At 41.0% G+C, this 14,888-nt stretch overlaps 1 protein-coding gene across 1 annotated transcript; it reads right to left on the bottom strand.

Moving 5' to 3' along the window:
• Positions 1-6,089: 6,089 nt before the first annotated feature.
• LOC121442015 (intelectin-1a-like) lies at positions 6,090-14,566 on the bottom strand. The gene is made up of 7 exons (XM_041643451.1): positions 14,509-14,566; positions 13,082-13,174; positions 11,703-11,950; positions 11,216-11,374; positions 10,738-10,858; positions 9,829-9,932; positions 6,090-6,242 (listed from the first exon to the last, which is right to left on the bottom strand). Exons 1-7 carry the CDS (start codon positions 14,564-14,566, stop codon positions 6,090-6,092), a joined length of 936 nt encoding a protein of 311 aa, XP_041499385.1.
• Positions 14,567-14,888: the final 322 nt, after the last annotated feature.

Below are 14,888 nucleotides of genomic sequence, written 5' to 3'. Positions count from 1 at the left end.
ACTGTTATTTACTTAGGTAATATTATATCCTTCTGGAGTCTTTGATGGAGTTGAAGAATTTATAGTTATAGTTTTTCTTAGTTATGATAAAAGATAAAATAGATGTAAATATTATAACTGTAATTATTGCATGATACCTGTTTTTTATATGTAATTTTACTATGTTAAAGTTAAAACCTTCCTTTTTAATTTAAACAGAAAAGGGGAGATGATGTGGGATTTCCCTCTATATGCTGTGATTACCATTAATGAATAGGGAAACTGCTTTGGACCTATAGCAAAGCAGAATTTAGCTGGGCAGAGAAAACTAAACTGAATACTGGAAGAAAGAAGGGCAGAGTCAGAGAGACATCATGTAGCCCCACTGGAGACAGACTCCAGAACCTTAGCCAGTAAGCCACAGCCATCTAGCCATACACAGATTAATAGAAATGGGTTAAATTAATATATAAGAGTTAGCCAATAAGAAGCTAGAGCTAATGGGTCAAGAAGTGATTTAATTAATACAGTTTCTGTGTGATTATTTTGGTTCTGGGCAGCTGGGACAAAGAAGCAGCCTCCCTCCCTCCAATAGAGTTTTGGTTAAATGACCTAATGATTCTGTGGATTTCCTCTGTGCCTGTTGTTATATTCACCTTTTCATTTCTGATTTTGTTAATTTGGATGTTCTCTCTCTCTGCCTTTTGATCAGTTTTGATAAGAGTTTGTCTGTCTTGCTGTTTTTTTTTTTTTTTAAAGAACAGCTCTTTAATTGATTCTTTGTTTCTATTCTATTCATTTCAGCCCTCCATTTGATTATTTACTGTCATTTACTCCTCCTGGGTCAGTCTGCTTTTATTGTTCTAGAGCTTTCAGATGTGCTGTTAAGTCCTAGTGTGAGCTTTCTCTAGATTCTTTATGTAGGCACTTAACACTGTGAACTTTTCTCTTAACACTGCTTTCATAGTGTCCCATAGGTTTGGGTATGTTGTGCCTTCATTTTTTTTAAATTCCAAGAAATCTTTAATTTCCTTCTTTCTTTCTTCCTTGACCCAGTGGTTGTTAAATAGAGCACCGTTCAATTTCCTTGAGTTTGTAGGCTTTCTTCAAGTAGCATTGTTGTTAAATTCTAACTTTAAACTATGGTAATCCAATAAAATAGAGAGGGTTACTCCAGTTTTTTTGTATCTGTTGAGTTTTGCTTGTTACTGAGTATGTGGTCTATTTTAGAGAGGGTTCCATGAGAAGAAGTTATGTTCTTTATGTTTGGGCAGAATGTTCTGTAGATGTCTGTTAAGTCCATTTGAGTCATGACATATGTTAGTTGTCTTATTTCTCTGTTAAGTTTCTATCTGGTTGGCCTGTCCATTGTGGAGAGTGGGGTATTGAAATCTCCTACAATTAGTGTGTGGGGTTTGGTGTGTGATTTAAGCTTTAGTAATGTTTCTTTTACATGTGCGGGTGCTCTTGTATTTGAGGCATAGATGTTCAGGATTGAGTCTTCATCTTGATGAACTGTTCCTATTATGAGTATAAAGTGTCCTTCTTCATCTCTTCTGATTGATTTTTAGTTTGAAGTCTATTTTGTTACATATTAGGATAGCTACACCCACTTTTTCTTAGGTCCATTTGATTAGAAAATCTACTCTGAGGTAATGTCTGTCTTTGTGGTTGAGGTGTGTTTCTTGTATACAATGGAAGAATGGATACTGGTTTTGTATCCATTCTCTTAGCCTGTGTCCTTTTATAGGTGAATCGAGAGCACTGATATTAAGAGATATTAATTAACAGTGATTGTTAGTTCCTGTTATTTTTTGGTGGTAGTGTTGGTGTGTTCTTTTCTTTGGGGTTTGTTGGTGTAAGGTTATCATTTGCCTGTGTTTTTGTGGGTGCAGTTAGCTTCCTTGGGTTGAAGTTTTCCTTCTAGTACTTTCTATATGGTTGTATTTATGGATAGGTATTTTTAAAATCTGTTTTTTTTGTCATGGAATATCTTATTTTCTCCATCAATGGTAATTTAATGCTTTTCTGGGTATAGTAGTCTGAGCTTGCATCTGTGGTCTCTTAGTGTCTGAAGCACATCTGTCCAGGACCTTCTGGCTTTCATGGTTTCCATGGAGAAGTTGGGTGTAATTCTGATAGTTCTGTCTTATATGTTACTTGGTCTTTTTCCTTTTCAGCTCTTAATAGTCTCTCTTTATTCTGTATGTTTAGTGTTTTGATGATTATGTGGTGATGGGATCTTTTTTTGGTCTATCTATTTAGTGTTCTGTAAGCTTCTTGCACCTTCGTAGGGATATCCTTCTTTAGATTGGGAATGTTTTCTTCTATGATTTTATTGAATATATTTTCTGTGCCTTTAAGCTGGAGTACTTCTCTTTCTTCTATCCCTATTCTTCTTAGGTTTGGTCTTTTCATGGTGTCCCAGATTTCTTGGACGCTTTGTGTTAAGAATTTTTTGGATTTAATGTTTTCTTTAACCGATACTACTTCTTCTATAGTATCTTCAACACCCAAGATTCTCTCGTCCATCTTTTTTGTTCTGTTGGTGATGCTTGCCTCTGCAGTTCCCATTCCTTTAACCAGACTTTCCATATCAAGAATTCCCTTGGTTTGTGTTTTCTTTATTGCCTCTGTTTCAGTCATCAAGTCTTGAACTGTTTGCTTCACCTGCTTGATTTTTTTCTTGGGATTCTTTCAGAGATTTATTGATTTCTTCCAATTTTTGTTTTTCTTTTTCTCTGTTTTTTAAAGGGAATTTCTCATTTCCTCTTTAAAGATTTCCATCATCCTCATAAGCTATGTTTAAAATCATTTTTTTTTGATTCTTCTGAGTTAGGATGATCAAGTCTTCCTGTTGTATGACCACTGAGTTTTGGTGTTACTGTGCTGCTCTTTAGGTTGTTCGATGAATGCTTGCATCCTATCTGTCTCTTCCTTCATTTGTTGCCGACAGTGTCTTTGCCTGTTGGTTCAATCCTTGCAGTAGCTGTCTATGTCTTTGGGAACTCCCCTGCTCTGTACTGTTCCTTTAGAGAACCCTGAATACACCCAATAAGCCCTTTACCAAATGAGTTACTTCCCTAGCCCTGTGAATGGATGTTTTTTTGTGAATGAATGTCATATTGTACACACCACCCTTTCTACATCTATGTTTATCTTCATTTTGCCATAAGCTTATCTTAAATACCACCTTTTCATGCACAGACCTCAAACCCCAGTGATCTTGTAGGAGCCCCTGGAGGAAACACCACTGAGGAGCCCCAGGTGGCTCACAGACCACCAACTTTGGGCTTGGATGCCCAAGAGCCCTTGCACAAGCAATTTCTGTCCAAGCAGATCCTATCTGTCCACTCAGCCTACAATGGTCATGCCTACTGCAGCCTCAGTTCCACGGATTCCCCCACCTCCCAGCTCCGTCTACACTCATGAGTCTTGCTCAGAGTTACTTCTCTGGTGCTTCATGGGACACCTGATTCCTAGGCTGCTTACTGCACAGGCTGGGTCATCTTCTCAGCCTCTACTACAGTACCACTGCAGGAGACATCATAGAATCCAAAGTGCTTCTGGGCAGTGCCCTTTCCCACCTTCTTAACCAAGCAGAAAAGACAAGCAATGCCCAAAAAGGAATTTGGTGCCTGTTTGTTCTTCAAACAGAGAAGGCCAATGAGCTCAGTGGAGCCCTGAGAGAGGGAGGGACACTGTTTGGAAAGAGAAGTCCCAGCACAAGTCAATAAAAAGTTTAGGGTGGTTTGACTAATTTATCCTCAAATGACAATGGTGTTGTGAAGTAAGACCTTCAGGGGACACACAGACTCTTAAAGCCAACAGAAAGTCTTTATTCACTGACTGCAGACTATACAGGAAATCATGTGGTCCAAATTGTGTAGCCACAAGCCTTACTGTTCTTGGCTTTTTAAACACAAAACCATATCCTGGTTGGCGCACATCAATTATTAAAAACAGTTAGCAGTAAGCAAAGCTAAAAATGTAAAAGAGCAAGGTTAGTACACTTAGGGACTATTCCAGAACTAGGAATTAGAATGATTACGACTTTGTTCTCATTTTGGCAGGTGTAGGAGTCTATGTGATGGGCTCTTAGGTTCCAATGGTGCCTTGGTACTTCTAACGTGGCACCAGTTCTGCTAAGTTCTGAGAGTGCTACAATGGTCCCCAGACCACACATTCGATGCATGATCAGTACACTCTTCCTCTGGTGCTCCATCTCTTCTGTCCCATCGTCATTTCTCTGTTCTCCGAGTATCACTGCTGTTTGCACTTTCCCCCAGTGGAATGGAGTCCTTCCTCCTAGGTGTACATAGTGTTATCTCAGTATGATAACAAGGCTGTTGCATTGTTTACATGGCTCCTTCGGCAGTTACTATGAAACTTTCATCAGACTGTATTTGTTAAGCCAATATTTTCTTTGTGAATTTACATAGCTCCACAAGCTCTAACAAAAGAGAATAGGACTACATCTGGGCCTAAGACAAGTGTTTAAATTAAGTGTATACTTTCTGTAGCACTAGACGTAGCACTTTCTGTCTCTAATGATGGTAACAGTTCGTGTTCATACAGTGCCATATTTTTGTTTCGGATTCATCCTACACAGTACAGTTGTTCATCAACATGTCTTTGATTCCATGAGAAATGCTCATTCTGACATCAGCAGCAAGTTGCTACAGTGGGAAAAAACTTCCTGGAAGCCTGAGACTTAGCTGAAATTCAGGGTCTGATACTACTTAGATACAACTGATTTCCATGTTAGCTTTATATCCAATAAAAATATTTCTTTCATTATAATAATTGATCTGCCACTATAGTGTAGATTTTAGATTTCCTATCTAACCATTCTGTCTAGCAGCTATAGTTTAGATTTCTATCTAACCCGGAGAAAACAACTTATTTCTTCTTCTGTTTCATCTCTCTGAACCTCAATATTTCCACCAAACATTTATAACAAACTCTACCCCAAGGGGTGGTCTGAGGAGTGAAAGGAAAAGCTCCAAAAGAGACTGAATGCAGACACAAAGGAAGTATTATGCCTTTCCTCCTTTGAAAGAATCTCTCCTGTACTTCTGAGTCTCAGAGGGAGGAAAGCAGAGACCTAGGTGCTGGAAAACTAAAGGGACGATCCTTACTTTTACCCTTCTGGCAACCCATAATACTGGCAGATGCTTTGGATACAGCCAATTGAATGCTGTAGAGTGGAATTCTGATTCTTGAGGTGGAGAAAGAAAAGATTATGCATTTAATATGGAATGTCTACTACAGACTTGTGCATTGATTGCTTGGTCCCAGTTTGGTGCCACAGAAGCTAGAGGCAGTGGATTCCCTGGAACTAGAGTTCTAGGCAGCCATGAGTCACCTGACAAGATTGCTAGGGATCAAACTTGAGTCCTCTGGACAAGCCGCTCATTTCCTTAAACACTAAGTCATTTCTCTAGCAGGACACCATGAAAATAATGGCATATGCCAGATGCCTCTCTAGGGTAGGCCAGGAGTTAAGCCAAATCACCTTCTCAGTGAGGTCCTCCTGGCAGCCTTCTCTGGATTAGAGGGTCCCCTCTGTGCTTCCCCAGCTCCATGAGATAGTCTTTCCTAGAACTTGTCCCTTTTGCACGGGCAAAGCCTGCAGTTTTAGAACATGGCTTGTTTGTTTGGCTTTTCACAGTGCAGCAGTCCTTACTGAACTAGTTCCTGGACTCAGTGCTGGGGAGCACGTGAAAGACAGACATGTTCTGCAGATGGTCTGCACACTCCCAGTAAACTGTCCTGTAAGGGAGAGGTGGGTAAGGGAAGAACTGGGAGAGGAGGGAGGGGAGGCTGCTGTCAGGATGTAATATGTGAGAGATGAATAAATAAAAAAGAAGTATTTCTATATCAGAATCTGCATCCACGATATCCCAGGAGAATCAAATAGGGATGCAGAAACTCTATTGAAATCTCCCACCCCTGAACATAAGGAAGTCATGAAGACACCCAAACATGCAATGAACATGATTTATTCTCCTTTCCTATGTCATTAGCATTTTAGTTACTAGGTATTATTTTTTCTGTGCATGTGAGTCCACAGACTGGAGAAGTCTGGGTCCCACACCCCAAAGTTCTCAACGGTAGAACAGAAACACGGCTGCTTCAGTTATCTCCCGGCTACTGCTGTACCCACTGTGAGTTCCGTATCCATTCCAATCAAATGCAGAGAAGTCACCACACTGCACGGGGTTACCTTCTGGGAAGTATCCTCCTCCACCAATGCAGTGCTGAAAAACAGGGGAAGGAAGTAGCAATGAGAGGTGTTATGTTTTGGATATAAAGTTCCTTATCGAAAGATGTTATATTGAAGACCTGATCCACAAGATAAGTAATATTCAGAGGCAGCACTTTGGGGAAGGGACTAAATATGAGGACCCTGCTTTCATCAGTTAGTCAATCACTAACAGAGTCACCATTTTGAACTGATTATTGGGAGGTGGTGGTGATATGGAAGGGGGCATCTGGTTAGAGGAAATAGATCACTGAAGGTGTGAGTGGCATGTTTTGAAGGTTGTCTTTCCCTGGCCTTTCCTGGTCTTTCTTGAGTCCTTGAAAACTGTGACATGGGTCATATTACTCTGATATGTCTTCTTGCATGATATTTCTGCCCCACTATAGATTTAAAAGCAATAGAGTCAAATGACTATGGGTTAAAATCTTGGAAACCATCAAGCTAACAAAGTTCTTAATCTTAGGGTGACATTTGCTGTGATGAAACATCATCAACACAGCAACTTGGGGGAGAAAAAAGTGTATTTGGCTCATAGTTTCACATCATTGTTCATCACTGAAGGAACTCAGGACAGGAATTCAAACAGGACAAAAACCTGGAGGCAGGAACTCATGTTGAGGTCATGAAGAAGTGAAGCTTTATGGCTTGCTTCTCATGGCTTGCTCAGTCTGTTTGCTTAGAAACTCAGGGCCACCAGACCAAGGGTGGTGCCACCATTTATCAAACAGCAATTAAGAAAATGTTCTGCAGGCTTGCCTACAGCCTGCTCTTACGGAGGCATTTTCTCAAGGGAGGTTTTCTCATCTCAGATGACTATAGTTTGTATCAAGTTGTCATAAAACTAGCCAGCACACTTCTTTCCATGTATTGTTTCTCTCAGGTATTTATCACAGAGGCAAAACCCACTAATATAGCTAATGAGCTCAGAGACATCTCAAAAGCCAAGTTCAGTGTGATTCTTTGTCCTTCATCAGATTCTGCATTGGAAGTATCACTCTATTTGATCCATAAATCCCACTTCCATAGACTCTAGTGGCATCACTGTTTCTTCCTACCTTTCCTTCAACTTCTCTGAGCCTTTGTGCTCAGCTTCTTTGGTTAGTCTTTTCCTTCATGAATTCCTTAATTGTTACTTCTCAGGGGGCACACATTTACAACTCACTTATGATTTGTGTTACCCCTTTAGCTTTAGTTATGAACAATTCACTGGTTGCTTAAAAATCCCTATCTCCAATCCAGATATTTCTTAAGTTTAATGCTTAGAGATTGGACTGCTATTTATAATCACTACTCAGGGTCTTCATACTCCACATGACAAAAAACAAACAAATATTAAAAACACAGTTACTTACAGCTGTGCATAACTTAAAAATGGGGATTTATTTGGGGGAAGTTCATCGGCAAGTTTGCCATCGTGAATGTCATAGGCTGTACTTACACAAGCTAGAACGACTACGCTGTTTGTATGCAATAATCTCTGGGACCCCCTTCATATTCAAAGGCCATCAATGACCAAAGCATGTAACACTGGGGCTGAAGAGATAGTTCTGTGTTTTAGAGCACTTGCTGCTCTTGCAGAGGACCAGGTTTGGGTCCCAGAACCCATATGGGCTCATAACTGTTGTAACTCCAGTTCCTGGATATAGAATGTCCTCTTCTAGCTCAAGTGCACCGGGATCTCAAGCAATACACATACATATATGCAGGCAAAACACTCATACTCATAAAATAAATACATCTGAAAAAAGACAAAACAAAATACCACCCAAACAGGCTAGTAGCTTGGGGGCTGGAAGATGGCCCAAAGGTTAAGACATCTTACTACTCTACCATAGAACCAATGTTCAGATCCCACCATCCATATCAGATGCCAGCACCAAATCATAAGACTTTAACTCCAACTCCCAGGGATCAAATGTGTCCTTTTGACCTCTGTGATCACTTGAATATACATGTGCACACATACAAGCAAAGTAAAAAAAAGGTTTTAAAAATCCAACATCATATGTCTGTATATCCCTCATTGATCCCAAACATATTAATCACCCAGACCTCTTGGCTTACTATTTAATATTCATCTACTCAAACAAAAACCATGAAGTTATTAAAAATTACTTCTCTTTACACTCTCTGTGTTCTAATATTAATACATTTAAAATCTTTGAAGCTCATTAGTGCCCACTGTTCCCCAAAATGTTCATCACATTATATAAGGCTTTTATTTGGACCATGGACTATTGGACCACTTCAATATTTATTTCCTTATGCTTAGTCTTTCTTCCATTACAATCTGTGACCTCTAGTCTACCTGTGTCATCTTTGAAAAAAAAAGAATGATCATATCAATCTTATGTGCACACTAAAACTTTATATTGTTGCTCATGACTTATACAGCCCCCAACCACTGCTGTGATGTAAAAGTGCTGTGTGATTTACTTTATGTTAACATTTCTAAAGGACCTCTTCCTGTATCCCACATCCATCCTACATACCAAAAATGAAAACAGCTTGCTGCTCCCCCAATACCATATGCTCTCCCCCATTCTATCATTCCATATCACAATGCTAATGCCCTCTTTGATAATAAAACTGCTCCATCTTGACCAGATAAGGAACAAGCTAATGAGGAATGAATGGACACAAATCTATAGGACCACCTGCCAGGAACTGACAACACCATTCTCAGACTGTTACTTTAGGGATGGCTGGACCCTAAAAGAACATGCTAATTTATTTTTTAAAGATAAGGTCTTAATATGTTGTTTTTTTTTTAACTTGGAACTCACTGTGTAGACCAGGATGGCCTCAAATTCACAGAGACCTGCATGTTTCTACCACCAGAGTTCTGGGATTAAAGATGTACATCACCCTGCTTGGCCAGAACATGCTAACTTGTTACAGCTTTCACTGTGGCAATAAAAGGGCCCCATCCTCAATGTGCTTTTGGGAACAAATTTTTAAAAAACAAAACAAAACAGAACAAAATGTTATGAGTCTAATGATCACAGGCTCAGGGATCATCAGGTTGCTGTAGTGGAACTGAGTTCACCTGCCTTGACACTTAGTTGATATGCCAATATCCAACAAGAGAAATTCCCTGTGATAGGGAGGAGAATGGCCTGGGTGAGGTTTACCAGATGTCCAAGACTCTCCTAGTCACCCCTTTACACAATACAAATCTGTACAACTCTCCCCCCCCCAATAAAAAAGAATGGAAAGGATATGTTTCACTCTGAAAGCTTAATTCTGGGTGGAGATTAACTCTCTAACAATTTCAGCCTTCAAAGGTTTGCACATACTTCCTGAATAAAAGTGTCACCCTCATTCCAGGTAACTGAGTGTTTTGTCTTAAAATCTAAACAAAAAGCAACAGTGCATTAGAAGTTTGTAATGTTGACTAGATTTCAACAAGACAGTATTATCTGTGTCTAGACAGAAGTTCTGATCCCTGAGACAAAGCAAGGTATAGAGAAAGGCCACACACCTGTATATGCATGTACACTAATATGACAGTCTCCCATACTCAATATGCACAGAAACACAGTCTTATTCAAGAGTCTCTTTGGTCACTACAGACTTACAAACTCAGTGTTACATCCAGTGACCTTCATCCCAGCACACAAAGCATTGGCTGCTCCCTCATTATTAAACACTCTGAATTGGACGTATCCTGCAGTGAATTCAGCTGAAAACAAGAGACAGAAAACAGCATTCAAGGAAAATGCTAGAAATATTTGTCAGTCCAGAGTTTAGTGGTGCCAGGTTCAGGATAAACAGTCTAAAATATCAGCCCCATCAGAGGAGCCTCATCTATTCCCATCCACAGACCCCAAGAGCCAGTCTTTGAAAAAAGGTCCCCATCTGCCAGAGCTTGAGTGGAGAAATTTCTGATATGGCAAGGTCTCTACTGAATATCTCCAAGGACTTGTCACAGCAGTTAGCAAGTGCATCCATTGTGGTCCTGTTCACATTTATCTTGCTAACTTTTCTTACATCCCAAGAATAAATAAGAATAAATAAGAAGAGCTTTGAATTATACAGGTCAGGATTAGCATTTACAAAGGGCACATGCTACATATTAGTCATATTAAGCAACATGGCTGTCATCCTAACAACTGAAATAAATCTTCATTTTTTTCTGTTGTTTTGTCCTGTGCACATGGACCTGGTTTGTTCCTAAGAAACCTCTGACTGATAATGAGGTTGCCAAGAGTAGATTTCAGAATCATGTTTCCTCAATGCAAATGCCAACTCTCCAGCTTATACCCTGTGCTCTCGGGCAAGTTCCTGGACTCAGTGCTCCAGTCTCCTAATCTGCAGAGTGGGTTAGTAAGAGTTGAGAGCCCAAGGGCAATCAACTAAATGGAGTGAATCAAAACACAAACTCTTACAGAGAGAAGCAGGCTGTGGTGGATGATAAATGGCTGCTACTTATCATAACTGAGTTTATCACGTGTCCTGCAGAGGGTTCAGTCACATTAGAGACTCACTCTGGCCATAGGGGGAATAATAAGAGGCTGACTTCTGAACATCACCAAAGTCATAGAGCACTGGTGTTGCTGGGCCATTGTCAGTCCAACACTTCCCTATTCCATATTTCACCGGGTAAATCTACAAGAAACAAAAGAAGTCACTGGGTAAGGATGGCAGCATTGGCAATCTTAGGCACACTAAGCTATACAGAGAAGCACAGCATGTGTTCAGTAACAGATGTTTCCCAACCAGTCAGATAAGAAAGAATTCTTCCCTTTGTCTGTGTCTCTCTGATACCATAGACCCCTCCCCCTTTTCTTTTCTTTCCCCTCCATACTTTTCTCCTCTCTTCTCTTTTACACATACCCCTACTCTTTGGCTTCCTTGGCCCATTACACTTTAGAATAAGGGAAACATGGAACACAATTTGCCAAACCTCAAACACCTGCCTCTTCACACAGATGAAAAACAGCTTCAGACAACAGTTTCGAGTACCTGGTACAGACCAAATAGATTATGGCCCATATGCTTCAGGAAGCCACTGTAGGTGTGGTATCTCAGCAGGGAGCTGTTCCTCCATTCTTCCAGGGGGCTATTGTTGGGAACATGCCAGATGCCCAGGTTCTCAGCCTGGATGTCAAAGTAGCCAGGGTTCTGGAAAGCAACCAACACTGAGCCTGACCAGACAAGATTTCGCTAAGCAGAAGACCCTCATGCACAGTGTCCAGCACAGCTCGTATCTCTGGGCTCCAGGTGGACAGAGGGTCAGCCATGTTCAGATGTCATTATTTCCAAGGACAATGGTCCCACCACCACCACCTACTTACTGAAAACCCTACTTGGAAGGATGCTGAGATTCAAGGTAAGCACTTTTCACTTCTTCAGCCCTGTGTTGAAGGACAACCTTCCTACCCTCTCCAGGGCATCCTTGAGCTACACTCACATCCTCATGCTTTCCCAAGTGACTACAGAGTGTACCAACCTTGTAGTCATCACTTGTGGCCCCCTCTGCAGTCCCAAAGGTGTTGTAGTTGGCCCAGTTGCCATCCCCCTCTGGGTAGTCTACTCTGTTGCCTTGCTGACTGGACCAGCGATCGCCCACTGTGCACTTCCCACGCATGTTGTTCTCGTGCACACTGGCCACCAGGGTCCATCCACCACCATCAGTGGTCATGTCACAGAAGGTCTGGTAGATGGCACCGTTCTCCGTGTAGAGGAAGTAGAGGCCATCTGTAGAGAGAAGCAGTCCACAGTCCTGTGTGCAGGCTACATTGTCCATCTCTTTTCAGAAACAGAATGGCTCTAAGGACCACAAACAGGTGTCCCTGGGATTGTGCCTGAGTTCAGAAAGCCATGATTCTGTGACTGAGGCAAAACACGGAATTACCCAAACTGACAGGGATGTTTCTCCTAAAGTTAACCATAGTATTATCAAAGGACTTTGCAACTCCACTTGATTGATAACCAAAGAACTGAGAACAGGGACTCAGATATGGACATTCATGTTTGTTACAGCTCTGGACACAAGACCTGAATGGCAGAAACAAGTCAAGTATTTCTCCACATAAAAAGGAATAAGCAAAATATATGCTGTCTAGTAAGCAGAATCATATGTTGTGTATATTCCTATATATCCCATAGATCAAAGAGAATGAAGTGAACTGGAGAAATGCCTCAGTGGTTAAGAGCAAGTACTGCTCTAGCAGAGGATTTGGGATAGCTTCCCAGCACTCACATTTGACAGTGTACAAGTCCTTATCACTCCAGCTCCAGAGGACTAGATGGCCTCTTCTGGACTCTGCAGGTACCTGCCTACCTGCACATATATGTACACGTTCCCAAACACAGACGTACATCTGTGCAAGAATATTATCATTAATATAGTAATAATTAATCTTTTTAAAGTAAGGTAACTCTTCTACAACACTTAAGTACCTTGAAGCTTGCTAATGTAATGAGGCGGATACCTTATATGAGATAACAAGAATTGATATATTCATAGATGTAGGAAACAAAACAGCAGCTCACAGGGAATACAGGAATTTGTTACTTGGTGACTACAGAATTTTTATTTAAGGAATGAAAACCTTCTGGAGATGGATAGTGGTGATCCCTCCCATTGTAAAAGTCATTCTTGATTCTGAAAACCCTTAAAATTGGTTAAGTAAAAATTTTATCCACCACGTACATTTGATCACATTTTCTATATAAAAAAAGAAAAATGATTGCAGAGGACAAGTCTGATTTGTGTTTGCATTTCTGAGACAGGGTCTCCCCAGGTTGACTTTGAGCTTTTAGTCCTCTGCCATAGGTTCCCAAGTGTTAGGATCACAGTGTGCTCCTTAAATGTTCATCACTCACCTCGTGCTCCAGTGACCTCCTGCTTGATTTCCTTGCAGCTTCTGAACAAAGGGGAAGACACAGAATTGGCCCGGCTGTTGGTGTCCAGGTTCCCTTTAACAAGAGAAGATGCAGCGTTTCACACTCATGGGGCACCCAGCCTCCCCTGTCATTCATCCTAAACTCATTCCATGACTTCTCAAAGTCTCCCTCTGAGAATCAACAAGATTTCTAAGTAGGAAGAAAGACAAGAGATTTGAAGGTGTGGAGAACTTTTTGTCTAAAGTCTTGAAAGAGAAGAATAAAGTGAAGTCCAGCTTTGCAGGTAGAGGAAATGCAGGGAGCCTAATGTGCCTGGAGCATGGGTTGTGAGGTCGACAGTGCAGAGAATGACCAAGAGACCATGGAAGTAAAAGCCTTGAAAATTGGCCTCAATTCTGTAAAGTCCTCTGAGAACATAGAAGGGGTGCAAACAAATGGAAACTTTGGGGTCAAAGCTACCCAGGTCGATGTAGCTCCATGTTTACCAGTCAAGTATTTTTGGATTGTATTCAGCATGTCTGTGCCTCAGATCCCTAGTGCCTCATATCCCTCTGCCAAAGATTATCATGTAGAGATCATGTAAGATGGCATTTAGGGACTCGTTTCTTTCCTTAAAGATCTATAAACCCAGTGAAGGGGAATTTCGCATTTTAAAATACCACTGTGTTCGTGCAGAGAGTGGAACTGAAAAAATATATTCTCTGGGAACAAACTAGACCATTCACTTGGTATTGAAACCCTAAAGCAAAGGTCCTAATCTTAAGGAGTCACTAGGATGGGACTCATCTCTTGCAGAGTACAGGATTGGGACCAGGACCTATCTCAGCGATGTCATTGACACTGGCCATTTCCTTCAAGAACCAATCAGCATCCAGACTAATCTCAAAGGCATCATCTTTATGGGGATAGACTAGGTTGTATTTACATATCCAGGAATATTTATATATACACACACATATAATACATACATATGTATATTGGAAATGCTTATATATTCCACAGTTAAACAAATGGAGGCCTTTATTTTGTAGAATGTGGCGGTGGGAGATAAGTTAGGAAGGTTGGAAGGAGGAAAAGGAATGGTACAACAATACAATTATATTTAATTTCCGTTTTTTAAAAAGGCATAATCAGCCAAGCTATGTTGACGCACATCTTTAATTTCAGCTCCCAGGTAGCAGAGCCAGGCAGATCTCTGAGTCTGAGGCCAGTCTGGTCTACAGATGGAGTTCCAGGACAGTCAGGGCTACACAGAAAAACACAATCTCAAAAACAACAACAACAACAACAAGATTATGATCTCTGGGCGCAGAGTCCCAGGTCCTGGAAGTAACCCAGTCTAATGACGACTGTCTTTAAAGCTAGGGGGTGACCTGAGGAAACTGGGGTCCTGCATCAATACTCACCTGAACTGCAAAGTCTGGTGGCCTTGATGATAAACAGCAGGAAGCCGAGTTTCATCATGGTCATCTAGAGAAAAGTAAGAAGGTCACTCTCTATCCAGACCATCTTTTCCCCCATCCCTGTCTCAGCTCTTATCTAGTCCCACTTAAAGATTCATTTCTTTCCTTTAAACTCCTCGTATCACTGGGTCCTAAAGAAGACCTGAGCCGGAGTCCACTTTTCTTCTTCCTCTGACAGCAATTACCTTCCCCTCCATACCTGGCCAGACACTCAGAGTTGCCCGCTGAGTGGAGATGAGTTCCTCTCTCTCTGCAGAGTCTCTAGTGTGGTCCAGGTGAGGCTCTTGTCCTTTTATGGGATGAACTTGGTGGGAATAGCCCAG

The sequence above is a fragment of the Microtus oregoni genome, unplaced genomic scaffold (assembly GCF_018167655.1).
Source record: "Microtus oregoni isolate MIOR12 unplaced genomic scaffold, Mior012 000086F_ref0000336, whole genome shotgun sequence".
NCBI lineage: Eukaryota > Metazoa > Chordata > Mammalia > Rodentia > Cricetidae > Microtus > Microtus oregoni.
This window is presented reverse-complemented; position numbering and strand designations above follow the sequence as displayed.